The sequence below is a fragment of the Physcomitrium patens genome, chromosome 5 (assembly GCF_059467195.1).
Source record: "Physcomitrium patens ecotype Gransden chromosome 5, ASM5946719v1, whole genome shotgun sequence".
Taxonomy (NCBI): domain Eukaryota; kingdom Viridiplantae; phylum Streptophyta; class Bryopsida; order Funariales; family Funariaceae; genus Physcomitrium; species Physcomitrium patens.
Window position 1 is genome coordinate 17,276,135 of NC_143414.1, and position 14,412 is coordinate 17,290,546.

The window sequence follows — 14,412 nt, forward strand, 5'->3', positions numbered from 1 at the left end:
TTCACGCAGAAATAATAACTCGTGTTCTCTCCTACTTCAAGTTTCAGATTGCGAGAATTCGCAGTAGTGCGCATAAAAAGCTTCGCGTAATCCAGTGAAATGAGACAACAAGGTGAGGCGGCTTGTAGTTTACCAGTAGGAGCCAATTTGCGTAGGGAACAGAATGCCGAGAGGATGAGGATGCGAAAGGTAGTCGCGGGATTCGAGTGCCTGAATGTCATACGCTTCGATTTTTACTCCAATTCCGAACCAAGAGAATCCTTCGAGCCCTGCAAGGTCGGTTTGCGCCCACCTTTCGTCAATGGCTCACTCTCTCGCTCCCTTCCTCTTCTGCTCAACCGGCTTCTTTTCATCCTTCTCGGAGGAGGTCACGACTTGAAGTGTGTCGTCCTTCCCTGCCACCAATTTCGTAGCATTCCCAAGCGCCTTAATAAGAAAATCTAGCCACTTCTCATCCATCACCAGCAAGTCTTTCAACTTATCCAGGTGGATGGGAAGGCCTTCACATCGACCTTCAAGATGTTCACACAGGAGCACGAAATGTCCCTCTCTACAAATTGGTGGCACCACACAAGATATTTCTCGTCCTTCGCCATCAAATCTTCGAGCTCATCCACGCGCGTGGAAACCTTCGAGACGACGGCGGGGGCCACACAGGAGCACCGAATCTCCAACGTGTCCGCCTCCATCAAGTTGAGCACGTTCGTCTCAATCGGGCAACCTCATGGGCGGTTACCGTAATAGCCTGGGCCCCAACATTAAAGATCCTCTTGCTCAGGGTAATGAAGACCATGCAAAATTCAAAACAAACTCCTCAACTTCCAGACAGCTATGGACAGTTTTCCTCGAAGGGTAATAAAAGCACTTGCTTCCAAGCGGGAGCCAACGTTTCGTAATCCCTTCCATCTACAACAATTAAATGCTTCAATTCTTCGGCAGGGTGGTTGCTGGTTACAGGTTTATGGAGTCGCTGTGACGTGCTTCAACGACATGTACGACATTTGTCAAGTAAGACAGATTGGCAGCATGATGCACAGATCATAATGTGTACAAGATACTGTCACTTGTCTTCCTTTTTCATAGTACCGATCGGTGCTTTATTGCGTTGATCCAATGAGCAGTGAGTCCCTCGTTAGACTGTCGTGACTTCGTACCGTCCTTTGCTCTTACTTTTGAAGCTTATTGGCGTTTGTTGTATGGAACATGTTTGCAGATTGTGTCCACAGCGTTCCCTCTCAATCAAACTCAGAAGGCAACAACGTGAGTAGTTTAAAAAACTAGTTGAAAAAACTTTTGATAGTTTTACTTTCCACCGAGGAATGACCATAGTGGAGATGTGAGAATCTGTTCGTGTACGTCCACCCACTGAAATGCGCACAAGATGAGTCTTGATTGAACTCTTCTGCCTTCAGCCATACTAAAGGTTTGCGATCTTCCACGTGGGGGAAATTCCTACAATAAATCACCATCCTTAAATGCAAAAATATAAAACCCACAGCACTCATTTGTGTGAAGTGTTCAAAGTTCTCCTTGCGCATTGTCGCCAATTCTCGATTTCCCCACTTAACTACGCATGCCAAGACTGTTACGGACTTTACTGTCTCTAACTACCTGGTCGATTCAAGGCATAAACCGAGGCCTTTCGGCATCACGAATACAGGAACAAGGTAGAGACGGTGGCTCTTTCCAGCCCACAACAAATGACCACGATCCAAGTGCTCTCCTCAAAGCTCGTTTCAAAGGCTTGTTTGCGTCGGATCTAAGTCCGAAAAGGGCGAGATGTAAGCTTGTGAGAACCATCTCTTCCAGCCCTTCATTGCTGACACAAAAACAATGTGCACCAAACATTTACCTGGAGGCTGCAGGAATGTAATAAACTCTACAGCCTCTTTACCCTGCTCGTGCCTTAAATTATAGCAAGAGCAGATGAATTGTGTGGATAGCGCAACAGCTGCTGCTGCGTCGAATACGCCAAGCCCTAATTCTGAAGCACCAGATCCTTCTCTGTCAAGAAATTTAAGATGAAACAACAACCTCCCATGCATGAACTGGCCATGAATCAGTTCATACCTGAAGATTTTCATGTTGTTTATTATTATTTTTCTTAGAAATATAGGTGTAATAATCTCGTCCAACGCAACTGTTCATGCTAAGCTCGTTTCACTGAATGCGTCTAGAATGTCTTCAAGGCTCTCAATAAATTATGTTATTTGTCGTGATAATGTCCTAATTGGCAGGATCCATGGAAATCAACCGCTAAGTTATTCGGCGTGCTAGCCACCGTAAATTCAGAAAGAGAGGAATCTCATACAGTTGTACTCTGCCTCCTCTACTTCTCCTGCCAAATAGAAAATCAAAGGCCAATTATTATCCATTTATTTGTAAAAACAAAATTCAGCAAACAAACCAAAGAAACGGTGGCAGGTTCCGGGGCGGCGTTTGTTTGGACAACAGTTCTTCTAGCTTCTTTGTCGGGCTACTCTCCTTGAGAATCTGCAACATCGGTATTGTGTGAACTCCCGTCGCCATCAAGCTCATGACCAATTTCCCTATTGGCGTAAGCTAGATATGGCGACAGAAGCGATTGAATGAGGCTCATAATTCTCCTCCGGTGTACCCATCACTAACAAGGTAATCATTGTCAGTTGTATGGAATCCTCTATCGTTCTCCCATTGTGCAAAATGCTTCTGGTGCTGGAACCTTGAAGAACAGGTGCTGGGCGGACGGCGTCAAGCAGCAGGAAGCAGTGATTGGTGCAGGACTGATTCCTGGCTTGTGGAGCTGGGGCCTTGTGGAAGTACCACCACGCCCTGGCTTTTGCTGAGTCATGGGGAAAAACAAACACACAGGCCGTCCTGCCTCTCTCATTCTGCTCGCTGGGGGAGTTTGTTCCCCAGCCGTGGTCGTCAGGCAACTCGTGGCTCCCCATGCATACTTGGATCGATGAGAAATGCTGCGATCTCTCATTACTTCTCAAAAATAGGGTGCACTTTCTCTCATTCTGATTCTAGAGTCTTCTCCTCACCAATCCCGACGTTTTGGGGCGGTTTCTGAATCCATGGTTTTACAAGACAAACAATGGGGACAAAAGCCTATGTTCATTCTAAAACTTCCCGTCCAGAGGACGAATTGTTATCCTGTTTTGCCTTGAACCCTATTCAATGATCAAATATTCTTGTGAAACAGAAGAAAAAAACGAATATGTCAGAGTGAAACGAAGCATTCTAAGCACGGCCCGCGGTAAAGATGGAGTTCATCTATGAGAGGTGGAAGGGGAGGGGGGGGGGGTGGTGTGCTCTCCCATGGATTGTCAGGAATTTTTTCACACGTTTTGTGGGGTACGGCATCACCTAATTTTGCATCCTCTCTGACTGAAAGCTTCGTGAGGTTTGATGGCGTGCTAGCTTGTTGGAAGAAGTCTCGGAGAGCCCACATGCTTCGAGGGTTTCGTTTGAGTGGAACCTTTGGGGTCATTTGAGCCCTTGAGTCTCTTTCTCTCTAGCTTGTAGGCTCTCTTTTTCCACACCCACCACGGCGCTCTCACCAACTGCGCTGCGATTTAGCACTTAAAAATGAAGCCCCACATGTCCTATCCCAGTCAGACTCTTCCGTGTAATATCCCGTGGAATTATCGGATGAGTGTTCGCTATCAACCAATCTTCAGAATTATTGTAGCTTTGTAACCGGTTTTTGCAACAATATTCAAATGCATTTACCTATTGTAGGTTTGTAGTCGGTTTAGCTATAAGTAGCAAGACCCTTGATGAATTGCAACTAATTTTATAGTAATCATTTGATTTGTTGATGTTGTTATGTTAATATGTCTTACAATGCTGATTTAGGTTTATAAAAAGAATTTTGTTATTGTTTCGATTTCTTTCGAAAGAAGTATGAGAAAGAGAGTTAGTTTACTTTTTGCTTGTATTATGGTATGGCAGAAGTTAGGATATCCATTGAGTAGAAGTGACAATCTTTTTGCTTTTACCATAACCTTCAAGAAATAAGCTTTTTTTTCGTGAATCAAAATGTTGCCAAAGTATTGTGGAGATTGCATCTATTGGTATAGCTCCAATTCTTGCCCAACTTTCATTTGGCTCCAAATGCATTTGGTTATTGGACCACCTTCCATTTCAAAGATGTACTTTAATTTCTTTTTTATAGAACACATCTTCCTTATTAGACCCACATTTCCATCATCCCTTCAAAGTAATCACATCTTTGTTTACATCTTCCAATGCACCTTTTTGCCATTTTTTTTCTTTCTTTGCCTTATATTTTAGCCTATATGTTGTTTCCTATCATTATCCACCTATTATTGTTTAGTCATTATGCTATCTATATTTGTACTTTTGCTTGTTGTTCAATTGGTTTGTTTGTGTATTTGCTCAATCGATTGAATTTTAATCAAGATTATTGTGGAGGTTGCAAAATTTTCCAAAATTATAGATTTGAGGCTTAAGTAATTCAACACATCAATTTTCATATTGGAGTTGCTAAACAAGAAGCTTCCAACCTCTTTTGGTGCATTTTTTTGTACTTGAGTGATTTAGGATGTCTAATTTTGCACTTATAATCATCTTTTGGTTTAAGATGCTTACAATTATGGCTAATGTGTAACCAATTATATAATATAGCTTTATTTTTAAAATACCTATTATTCTTTTTCTTGCTAAATTTAAAAATAGCCAAACTTGGATGTGAATAAGTTATCAATTATATAACTATGTATAATATTTTAGATCATTTTCAAATCATACATGTTTCAATCTTAATTATAGTAATTAGCATTACAAAAATTGTTGCCTTGCTTGCATGTCCTTCTTCCAAAATTTTTGACCACATCAAGCTATTGTCAAAAGAATTGTGTTAAGAAAGATCTTATTGTCAAATTGGTATGTAGATCCATTTGGAGAAGCAAATATTGAAAACAGTATGATAGGTTCCAAAAAGAGTAGTTGTATACATATCAAGGTGTAACAATAGAATGAATAAAAGAGCTTAACAATCATTTAAGGATTGGAAAGGGAATTTAATTATGATAAGATTTTGAATGATTTGAAGAAAGAATTTTGCTATAACAAAGTGGTAGTGTAGAATCCAAAGTTGATTTAGGTCATTTAGCAATATAGTAGCTATCAAAAGAATATCTCCAACTTTCTTGTCTAAGTATGTTTTATCTTGGATCATTTCTTATCAATATGTTTTTATAGTCTATTAACAAAGACTTTAGAAGCTACAACATACACTTTAAGTACTTGTATCATAGACATATATATATTTATTCCAATAATTACCTAAAAAATATAAATAGGTAGAAACAAATAAAAATAAATTAATTTGATAATAGCTTGTAGAAATACATCCTAGAAGCTTCATAGATGCAATTTCATCTTTATACATGTCTATAGGTGATTGTTAAGTTGAACACTTTGACAACAAGTTAGCCAAGTATTGTACATATTGATAGCTTGTGGTATAAGCTAACCATGTGACATATATATAGGAACTTGTCTTGCAAGTTAAGACACATATTAGAAGTCCTATAGAACGTTGGTATATAGTTCTTAATTACATAGTGCAATGACTCTTCTAACATTATTTATGTCTAAGAGAGTATCCTTGTAACTACTATGTATTTTTTTTTCTTCCATGTACAAAGATTTAGTAAATTATTATAATATATAAAATCTATAGATAATTATGGTATATATATAGATATCTATTGGATATATTTTTGTATATATTGAAGTCAAACGGGTTATGAATGTTGGGATCGATACTATGAGAATTGAATAATGGTGTTATGTGATAAATTGAAATCAAAATTTTCATTATTATTGAGCTATTTTTTTATCTATTGTCAAATTGATAAGTTAATGATGCAAACATGATATTTTCTAGTATCTACTATCATCTAATTGTATAAGAGTGATTTACATACATGTGTATATCACACATGGATGCAATTATTTCTTGCATTTTATTTGGAGCTAATAGCCTATTCTCTATATCTAGTATAATTACATGGTAATTCTTCACTTGATTTTCTATGTGATAAGCTTGAATTGGAATTAGATCAATATGATCAATTTATTCTTAATAAAGTGACAAAATTCATATTGATTAATCTATAAATTAATTATTTACTTTACTTTCAAGATATTCTTTTCATATAATTTATTAAATATTTTCAATAACATACTTCTAATAGTTTTTTTGCAACAACATACATTTGGTCTGCATTTGAGTAGAAAATTCTTATGCTTAAAATGGCAATGAATCACTTCTAATAGAAAAACTGCTATTCCTTAGTATTTGCATCAATAATCAAAATTCGAATGATGAAAAATATTTAATAAAAATAAAATTCTTTCTTTGTAGAATGAAACAAGTTCCATCTCTTATTATTATTAACTATCAATTGGTAAGATCACTAGCTTAGTCTTTGTCATTCGTGCACCTTTTATTGCTTGTAGAAGGAGACACTTCTTAAAGTTGGAATTTGAATCACCAATGTAGATATTTTTGTTCTAGTTTAGTTAATTTAATACTAAAAATGTGATGTCTCCAATTTCTTGACTTCATAAGGAATCAAAAAAATATTGTAATTCTTTAACAATAATATTAATAACATGCCTAGTTTTATTAGAAATTGTAATATATTTAAGAATGTTTTGTTTTGTTAACAATACTTTGATTATTGGTGGAAATGTGGAAGAATAAAAACACCTTCATTGTTTCATGCATGCTGTTGATACAATTAAGAATGTTTTTATTCCATTACCAATTGCTAAGGACACTAGCATCCAACTTGCAAGCACATCCCAAGCTTTTCAACCAACTTGAGAAGTTTCTTTTATACATATTGTTAGCTTTTGTGGGTGCTAAAGGGTAGCACGCCTAAAAGCCCCAAAGCCGTGGGACCACAAGAACTTTACCAAATCAACATAAGTGATGAACGTCATGGATGAATAAGGTTCGTCGACGGTAAGTAATATCTATCCGTTGGTGGTTTGCCATGTGGCATGATCGCTCCATATGGGGAAGTCCTTTATAGTAACGTCGCCTGATTCCAGCCAATCCAGATCTAGCTGAGTCAACACCTCGAACCTATTGAAATTCGATGAATGTTTCATACGAATGCGGCCCATCCTTTGGAGCATTCATTGTTGTTTCTTCAAAACTGCCCGCTTTAAAGTCCTGGGCATCAGCTTATTTAGGGTTTTTCTTTTCATTTAGCTTTTAATTATTTATTTCCACCAATTTTATCACAATTGATGTAGCATTCAAAGGATGGAACACTATTACTTTGAATTTGTAACAAAAACTGCCTCTTTTCCAACTATTGCGTTACTGAAATTAAGAGAAGCGCAAATACACGCTTCCATAATTTTACAAGTGCATCCATTTGTATATATAGATATATACACACACAGATATATTGAGTAGATTTTTGAAACTCAATAGTAATACATTTGCAACAGTTAATTGCAAAACAAAACAAACAAACAAACAAACAAACAAATAAAAAGAAGAAGAATAGAAGGCTGTCAAAAACATTATTTTTATATTCAAATCAAAATTTTATCCCTCTGTAAATTCCCTATTAAATTATTATAAATATTTCATACCATGTAACAATTAAGAAATTCCCGAATCTTGTACTGGGAATTTCTTACATTTCTAAGTACATGTTCAGAATGGTCGACCAATACTAAAACAATTCAGAAAAGTAATTAAATTGTTGTATCTACCCAAACAACTAGACATACATGTAAACACACACACACACTGGGGTGGTAATAAAATATTATATTAAAAGCAAACTGGTAAACTAATATAGTATTAAACTGTAAGTGGACAGAATCCAAGGGTCAAGTGCAGACATTTGAAATATCCTGATGAAGGGCAGCCCGTAAAAGAAAAATCGGTCCAGAGTATCAAGCAACGCCATGCCCTGTCTCTGGTCGACGGTTTCGTCTGGAACATGGACCGCTGCTGCTGGGAACCCACGGGCCCACTCCTGACCCGGCCTACTCAACCCGGCCCAGCCCGAGCAAAATCGGGTGGATATGAGGACGGCGCCCCCCGCTTAGCCCATCGTTGCCCGTCTCGTGCACCGTCGCCTGCTCGTCTCGTTTCGCGTGCTTGCTCCCTCGCGTTTCGCTGCCCTCCAAATCTTGTTGCCGTTGCCGATTTCGACTTCTGCACTTATTTCTGCTCCCATCACGCACACTGCATTTTGCTGCTTCCGTGTCGAGCGTGCTCTGGGTCGGCGTTTCTCGGGATCGGTTACTCTCGCGGCGGGTTTGGAATCAGGGTTACGCCCGAGGTCGCAACGCTCGCCACAATTGCAGACCCTGTGCAGAAGCGGTCCGAAACCACGTCGGGGTTCATGTTGGAGTTATCGGACACGGAGATTCCGGCCTCTTTTGGTATGTTCCACTCCTTGGGTCTGTTGGTAGTTTGAATATGTTTTCTTTGCGGTAGTGGCATCGCCGTCTTCGTGATGATGGCGCCGCGGCGTGGCATGGGGAGGTTTTTGTTTTAGGGAATGATGTTTGTCTTTCTTGGGGTCGCTTGAGATTGCTGTGATTTATGAAGTTTATTTTTAGATATGTTGTAACCTTGTTTTGTGATGGAGTAAGCGGATTTTTGTAAGCGTTCATTATGAAATTAAAGAATAATCGTAGATGCGGGATATTATGATTTGTTCTATTTGTTGGATCCATGCCCTTACGATCGTTGTGCATGCCGTTTTTCAATTGACCCCATGTCGGTTTAGTCTAGGCCAGCGGTATATTAGTGACTTTTGCGACACAAGTGTAGCTTCTGTGTGTCCTCTATTGATTAATGCTCGATATACTTTTGATATTGATGGTAGGTTGGCTGTGAAATTGATGTGCAGATCCATTCGCGGAAGCGAATGTTGAGGACAGCGGGGTAGGTTCCAAAGGGAGCGGTTATGTGCATGTTAGGGTGCAGCAGCGGAATGGACGAAAGAGCTTGACAACCGTTCAAGGGCTGAAGAAGGAGTTCAACTACAACAAGATTTTGAAGGATTTGAAGAAAGAGTTTTGCTGCAACGGAGTGGTGGTGCAGGACCCAGAGTTGGGTCAGGTCATTCAGCTGCAGGGTGACCAGCGGAAGAATGTCTCCAACTTTCTCGTCCAGGTACTTGTCACTTATGACTGCCTTGCAATGCGTCACGGTTTGAAGCATGCACGTTTGGTATTTAACTGTAAAGAATATGTCACCTACCTGATGTGCTCCAGTGAGATAGTGAATAAATTATATTTTGACTCTTTTTGAGGAGAAGTTCTCTTGCTTTTTGAGAATTAGACGGGGTTCACGTCCAAATAACTCCAGCGTCTGCTTGAATACTTTCAGTTAGCACTTTTGTGTGTTTGATTCCAGTGTCCGTCATTGGTATATTTATCCTGCTTAGGAACTCGAATATAATTAACTATGTGTCCCGATTGATTTGATCCATTTGAGTATTTTTCTTAACACTTTTTTATTCGATACTTTTACTGATTGATTTATCTTGTCCTCGCAGGCTGGGATTGTGAAGAAGGACCTGATAAAAATTCACGGTTTTTAGACCTGTGGGAGTCTAAGATGCGGTGGTGCTGATAATGATATTCGTAACCTCGATGTCTGTAAGGGCACTACCGTGGCTGTAATGCGGCGTGTTTTACAGTATTCGAGAAGCACTCGCAGATCTCTGGAGTTTGCAGTCATTCTTGGCGGACAGCCTACAAGGCTAATGGTTGCAGCATATCCCAGTGGCTATTCTTTGGTGTGTAGTAAAGCTTGGCGGATAGTAGATCTGGCGTCGGATAAGATGTACCGCAAACTATGGAGTTTTGTGATTATTACGAAACTATTTGTTGGTTACTGAATATTTTGCATCCGGCTCGAACGTGGATTGTCTTTCTTACTGTTTTGTTTTAGTTTTGCTGCTAATGTCTAATCATCCTGTTGCTGTCACTTGTCCTGATCAGAAGATTTGATACTTTAAAGCGGTGATCTGTAGGAAGGTTGCGTTATCTCCTCATAGCGTGTGTTTCTCCATAATATTTGCATTGCCTGTGTTATGAGTAGATGGTGCTTGCTAATGTATGACGTCTACTTCTACGAACCTTTTCGTGTTGAATGCATATCAACGTAGAGATGAAGAGCACTTTTGTGTACAACCCGAACCAACTCATTGATTTTCCATCGTTGATGTGATAAAGATAAAATTTGTATACTGTGAAATTCGCACAAGTGTTTGTCAAGTTGCTTATTCTGTAGTTCTTTGATTTGGGATACCTACTTCGAAACTTATTAGTGGAACAGGAGAATCCTTTAGAATTATGTTCTAGAATTGGACTGATATGGTGAACTGCAACTTGGAACTACGTAGTACCTCTTCCCAGGATTGAACTTCAATCTGAGAAAAACAAAATAAGTTGAACTCGGTAATATCTAATTTTAATTTCTGTACCAGATAAGAGACATAAATCATGTCGTGATTGATGTAATGGTGATCATGTGTAGAGAAAACTACGTGGAATGAAAGCATCCAACATATTTTGACGAAAAAGATTATTTGCTTTAATCTCATTTGTATATCTATGTATTCAGTTGAGTTGACAAGACAACAGAGAATGCAAAAACAATTTCTAGGTGAAGAGGTTCTCCAGCAAGAAATGTCTTGTCTGCACCACCTGCTCTCCCGTTTTGGTCCTCGTTCACTTTGCCCCATTCTATCTTCTCTGTACTTCCTCTCCAAATGGTTTTTTTTTCTCAAATTAGTTTTTAGTTGCACCTTGTTTCTTCTGCAAATCCAAGTACCCCATCTCTGTTCATGTTGTTCCTTGTCTCTTGTTTCAACTCCCAATCCAGTGGTCAATCTTGGAATTGGTCTAATACTAACTTTTGCTGCATTGATTATCACCTTGTTCAACTTTCACTGCCATTCCTGGCCAACATTAAGTTCATATGCATGTAATGAGCAAAAATGTAAAATTGAACAGGAAACCTTCTTGATTGATTGATTATTTATATTATAATTCATCTTCAACTGTAATGACATAGATTACCATGTGGCTTTAAAGGTGTCCGATGGATTGCCATGTCATATTAAAAGTTTCACATGGAAATGTCACTTTATGCTTGGAATGTCATATTATTGTGTCATATCTATTGGAATTATTTTATGGATGAAGAAATTAATTATTGAGAATGAGCATATAAATATATATTATATTTATATTATTTATATTTTTCTCTTTTACTCTTTTTTTCTTTCAATATATTATTTATATATATACTTTTTGCAAAATTTCTCAGCCAAACTTCATATACATATATTAAAATTTCACCCTCCAAAGTTCTTAATAGATTATAAGCATGTTAAATCCCTTCAAGTTACATTCTATTTTATTTTAATCTAAAACTTAATTTTCCTCAATTTATTATAAAATAATAGCTTAACTTAATCAAAATCTACACTCATAATTCTATACTTAAAAATTTCAAAAAATTATCTTTAACTATCAAAAATATAAATTACAAAATTTTATATCTTAAATCCAAAACCTAAATACAAATTGAGTCCTTCTATCTAATATAATATCCCTTAGCAATCTATGATAACAATAAATATTGTCAAAGAAAATTTTAGCTTTTTCTTCACCTATGATAGGTTTTGTACATGATATAAAATGTCTTATCTTAGTAAAACAATCTACTATCATAAATATATTTTAAAAAAAAAAAATTGGAAGATCTATTATAATATTCATAGAAACAAAAGATCATGGTTTTTTTGAGTATAGGTAGTAGCTAAAGAAGTCCATAAAATCGATCACAAGGAGTTTTTATTTATTTATTTATTTATTTTTATTTTATCTTAAACAAATATCTCATGATCATACAAAGTTTTTAACTACCTTCCACATTTGAGACTATTAAAAAGTTCTTGATATTAACTCTAAGGTCTTCTTATATCCAAAATATTCTACATATGGAAAATCAAAGGAGCTTTAAGAGCACATAAATATCCTTCACTTTCTATAATATATAAGCATCTTTTGAAATAGAGTAGATTCTTTTTAAACTCAAATTTTGAAGTGCCATAAGTTTTAGATACATTATTCTTAATATCATGAATAAGAGCGTTTGAGGACATATTTGATTGAATTTGTTAAAAAAAATTGTATCAACAATCAATGTTGATTTCATTACTTAAAGATAAAATTGTTTTGATTTTAAAAGAATTATTTGTTGATAATTAAAAGTTGCATCTCTTTCTTTTGGTGCAAGATAAGAACATTTAGAAAGCGCATTTGACAAACCTTGTTGTTTTCTTGGCCACTAAGTAATCTTCAATTCAAATCTTGATAAAGACATGCTCTAATGAGCTTGGCAATAATTTAAAACATATGATGACATAAAATACTTGAGGTTCTTATGATAAGTATATAAAGTGATTGGATTATAAGCATCTTTTGGATAATAGCACCATTCTCGAAATAAATTTACAATTGCAAGAAGTCCTTTATTGTCAATCTTGTAATTAATTTCTACAATTAAATTTTTTTTTGAATAAAAAACATTAAGGTAAAGTTTATCATGTGCTCCTATTTTTGATAATATTATATTAAAGGCTATTACAGACATTCAACAAGAAGATTTTAGGTTTATTCTTAGAATATTTTATTAGGTTCTAGAAGATTTCAAAAGATTTTTAAAAGATTCTTAGAAGGTTTAAAAAAAAAATTTAGAATATTTTATTAGATTTTAAAAATTTCTAAAAAAATTAAGAAAATTGTCTAAGAAGCTTCCTAGGATTGTTTCATCTTCAAGCAACATAAAAATTTCTTGAGAAGCTTCTTAAGGTTGCTTCATTTTCAAGCAACATAGAAACTTCTTGAAAAACTTTCTAATATCTAATATATATTAGAATCAAGGTTGAAGAGATCCTTAGTTTTAACAATACATTTCTTGAAGCTCTAGTTCACCTCTCTTGGTATTGATCTTCTACTCAATTGATTTAATCAAGTTCTTGTTAGCTTTCTTATTAAAATTCTTTAGTTCAACTTCTTGTTTGATCTCTTGTATAATATATCCATGATAGTTTGTTGAGACTACTCTCTTTTCAATATTAGAGCTTAATCTTTCTTGATAAAGAGTGGATTACTTCTTTTCTTAAAGGCATCTAAGTGCTTTAGAGATTGCAGAGTATCATCTTTTAAACTAATATTGTTTAAAAATTCCCCCTTTTTATTTTCAAAATCGCTCAAAGTGAAGATATTAGCATGGTTGAGTCTTTTAGGTCTAAATTAGATGTTATTATGAACACATTGAGTGCTTTAGCTCATAGAATTAGTAAAATTGAGGAATTTTTTGCAAGATTTTAAGATAATATAAGACTTGGAGCATATTAGCAATTACTTTTTACATCCAAGGAGGCAATGGCACTTATACCTCAATAAAAAAAATTCACCTATTCAACAACATAATGAATCTCAGATTAGTCCATTAGAAAATTTTGATAGGACATGCTTAAGGTTCCAAAGATTCATTAATCAAATTTGATTGGTAACTTTTCTACAGCTTAAGCGCTATCCAAAAAAATAATTGTAAGTTAGTCTAGTTGGAATCTTATTCATAGCACAAGTCTTACTTTGAAGGTTTCTTAAAAATATTTGCAAAGGCATTCAGAGAACATGACAAGACCTGATGGGCAAAAACAAAGATTCACTCATTATATCAAAAATCACGCTCTATATCAATTTATGCATGTGATTTTAGGTAATTTGCTTATGACATCAATTGGGATGAATAAGCTTTTCTGAGTCAATTCTATTGGGGACTAGGAATGATATAAAAGACCTATTATTATTATTATTATTATTATTATTATTATATGATCTTCAAACATTCAATAAAACTATTTATCAAGTTGTAAACTACGATGATTAATTATTTCAACATCGCCAAGCTCAATGCTTGTGGACTTTGACAAAAAAATACATTAGAAATTTGTACTCTATTATTTCAATAAATATATCACTTCCACATTCTAGAGCTAAAGATATACAAATTATTGTAGTACGGTTCAAATTTCTTATAATAAAAGAGAACAAGCATCAATTTCAATAAGGCCTATTCTTATATTGTGGTGAAGAAGTTTACAAATTTAAGAATTATTTAAAAAAAAAAACATACAATTAAGACTAAAAGTACAATTATTTACAAAAATGAAGAAATTCAATCACAATAGACATCATGCAGTTAGATATTTAATACTTCAAATTCATCAAGGTTCTTCTCTCTCTATCCAACTTGCTTGTTATTTTACTATACATTTATTTCTTGGTCCACAAAAACTTCAAACAAATGTCTTAATAAGTTCA

At 35.7% G+C, this 14,412-nt stretch overlaps 1 protein-coding gene and 1 long non-coding RNA gene across 2 annotated transcripts; both read left to right on the top strand.

Moving 5' to 3' along the window:
* Positions 1–788: 788 nt before the first annotated feature.
* On the top strand, positions 789–1,949 carry LOC149989317 (uncharacterized). The gene is made up of 2 exons (XR_016503130.1): positions 789–1,008; positions 1,214–1,949. It is a non-coding gene; the product is annotated as an uncharacterized LOC149989317 (long non-coding RNA).
* A 6,164-nt stretch (positions 1,950–8,113) lies between these two features.
* On the top strand, positions 8,114–9,906 carry LOC112282917 (protein translation factor SUI1 homolog). The gene is made up of 3 exons (XM_024521092.3): positions 8,114–8,436; positions 8,910–9,175; positions 9,561–9,906. Exons 1-3 carry the CDS (start codon positions 8,397–8,399, stop codon positions 9,603–9,605), a joined length of 351 nt encoding a protein of 116 aa, XP_024376860.2. The 5' UTR covers positions 8,114–8,396; the 3' UTR covers positions 9,606–9,906.
* Positions 9,907–14,412: the final 4,506 nt, after the last annotated feature.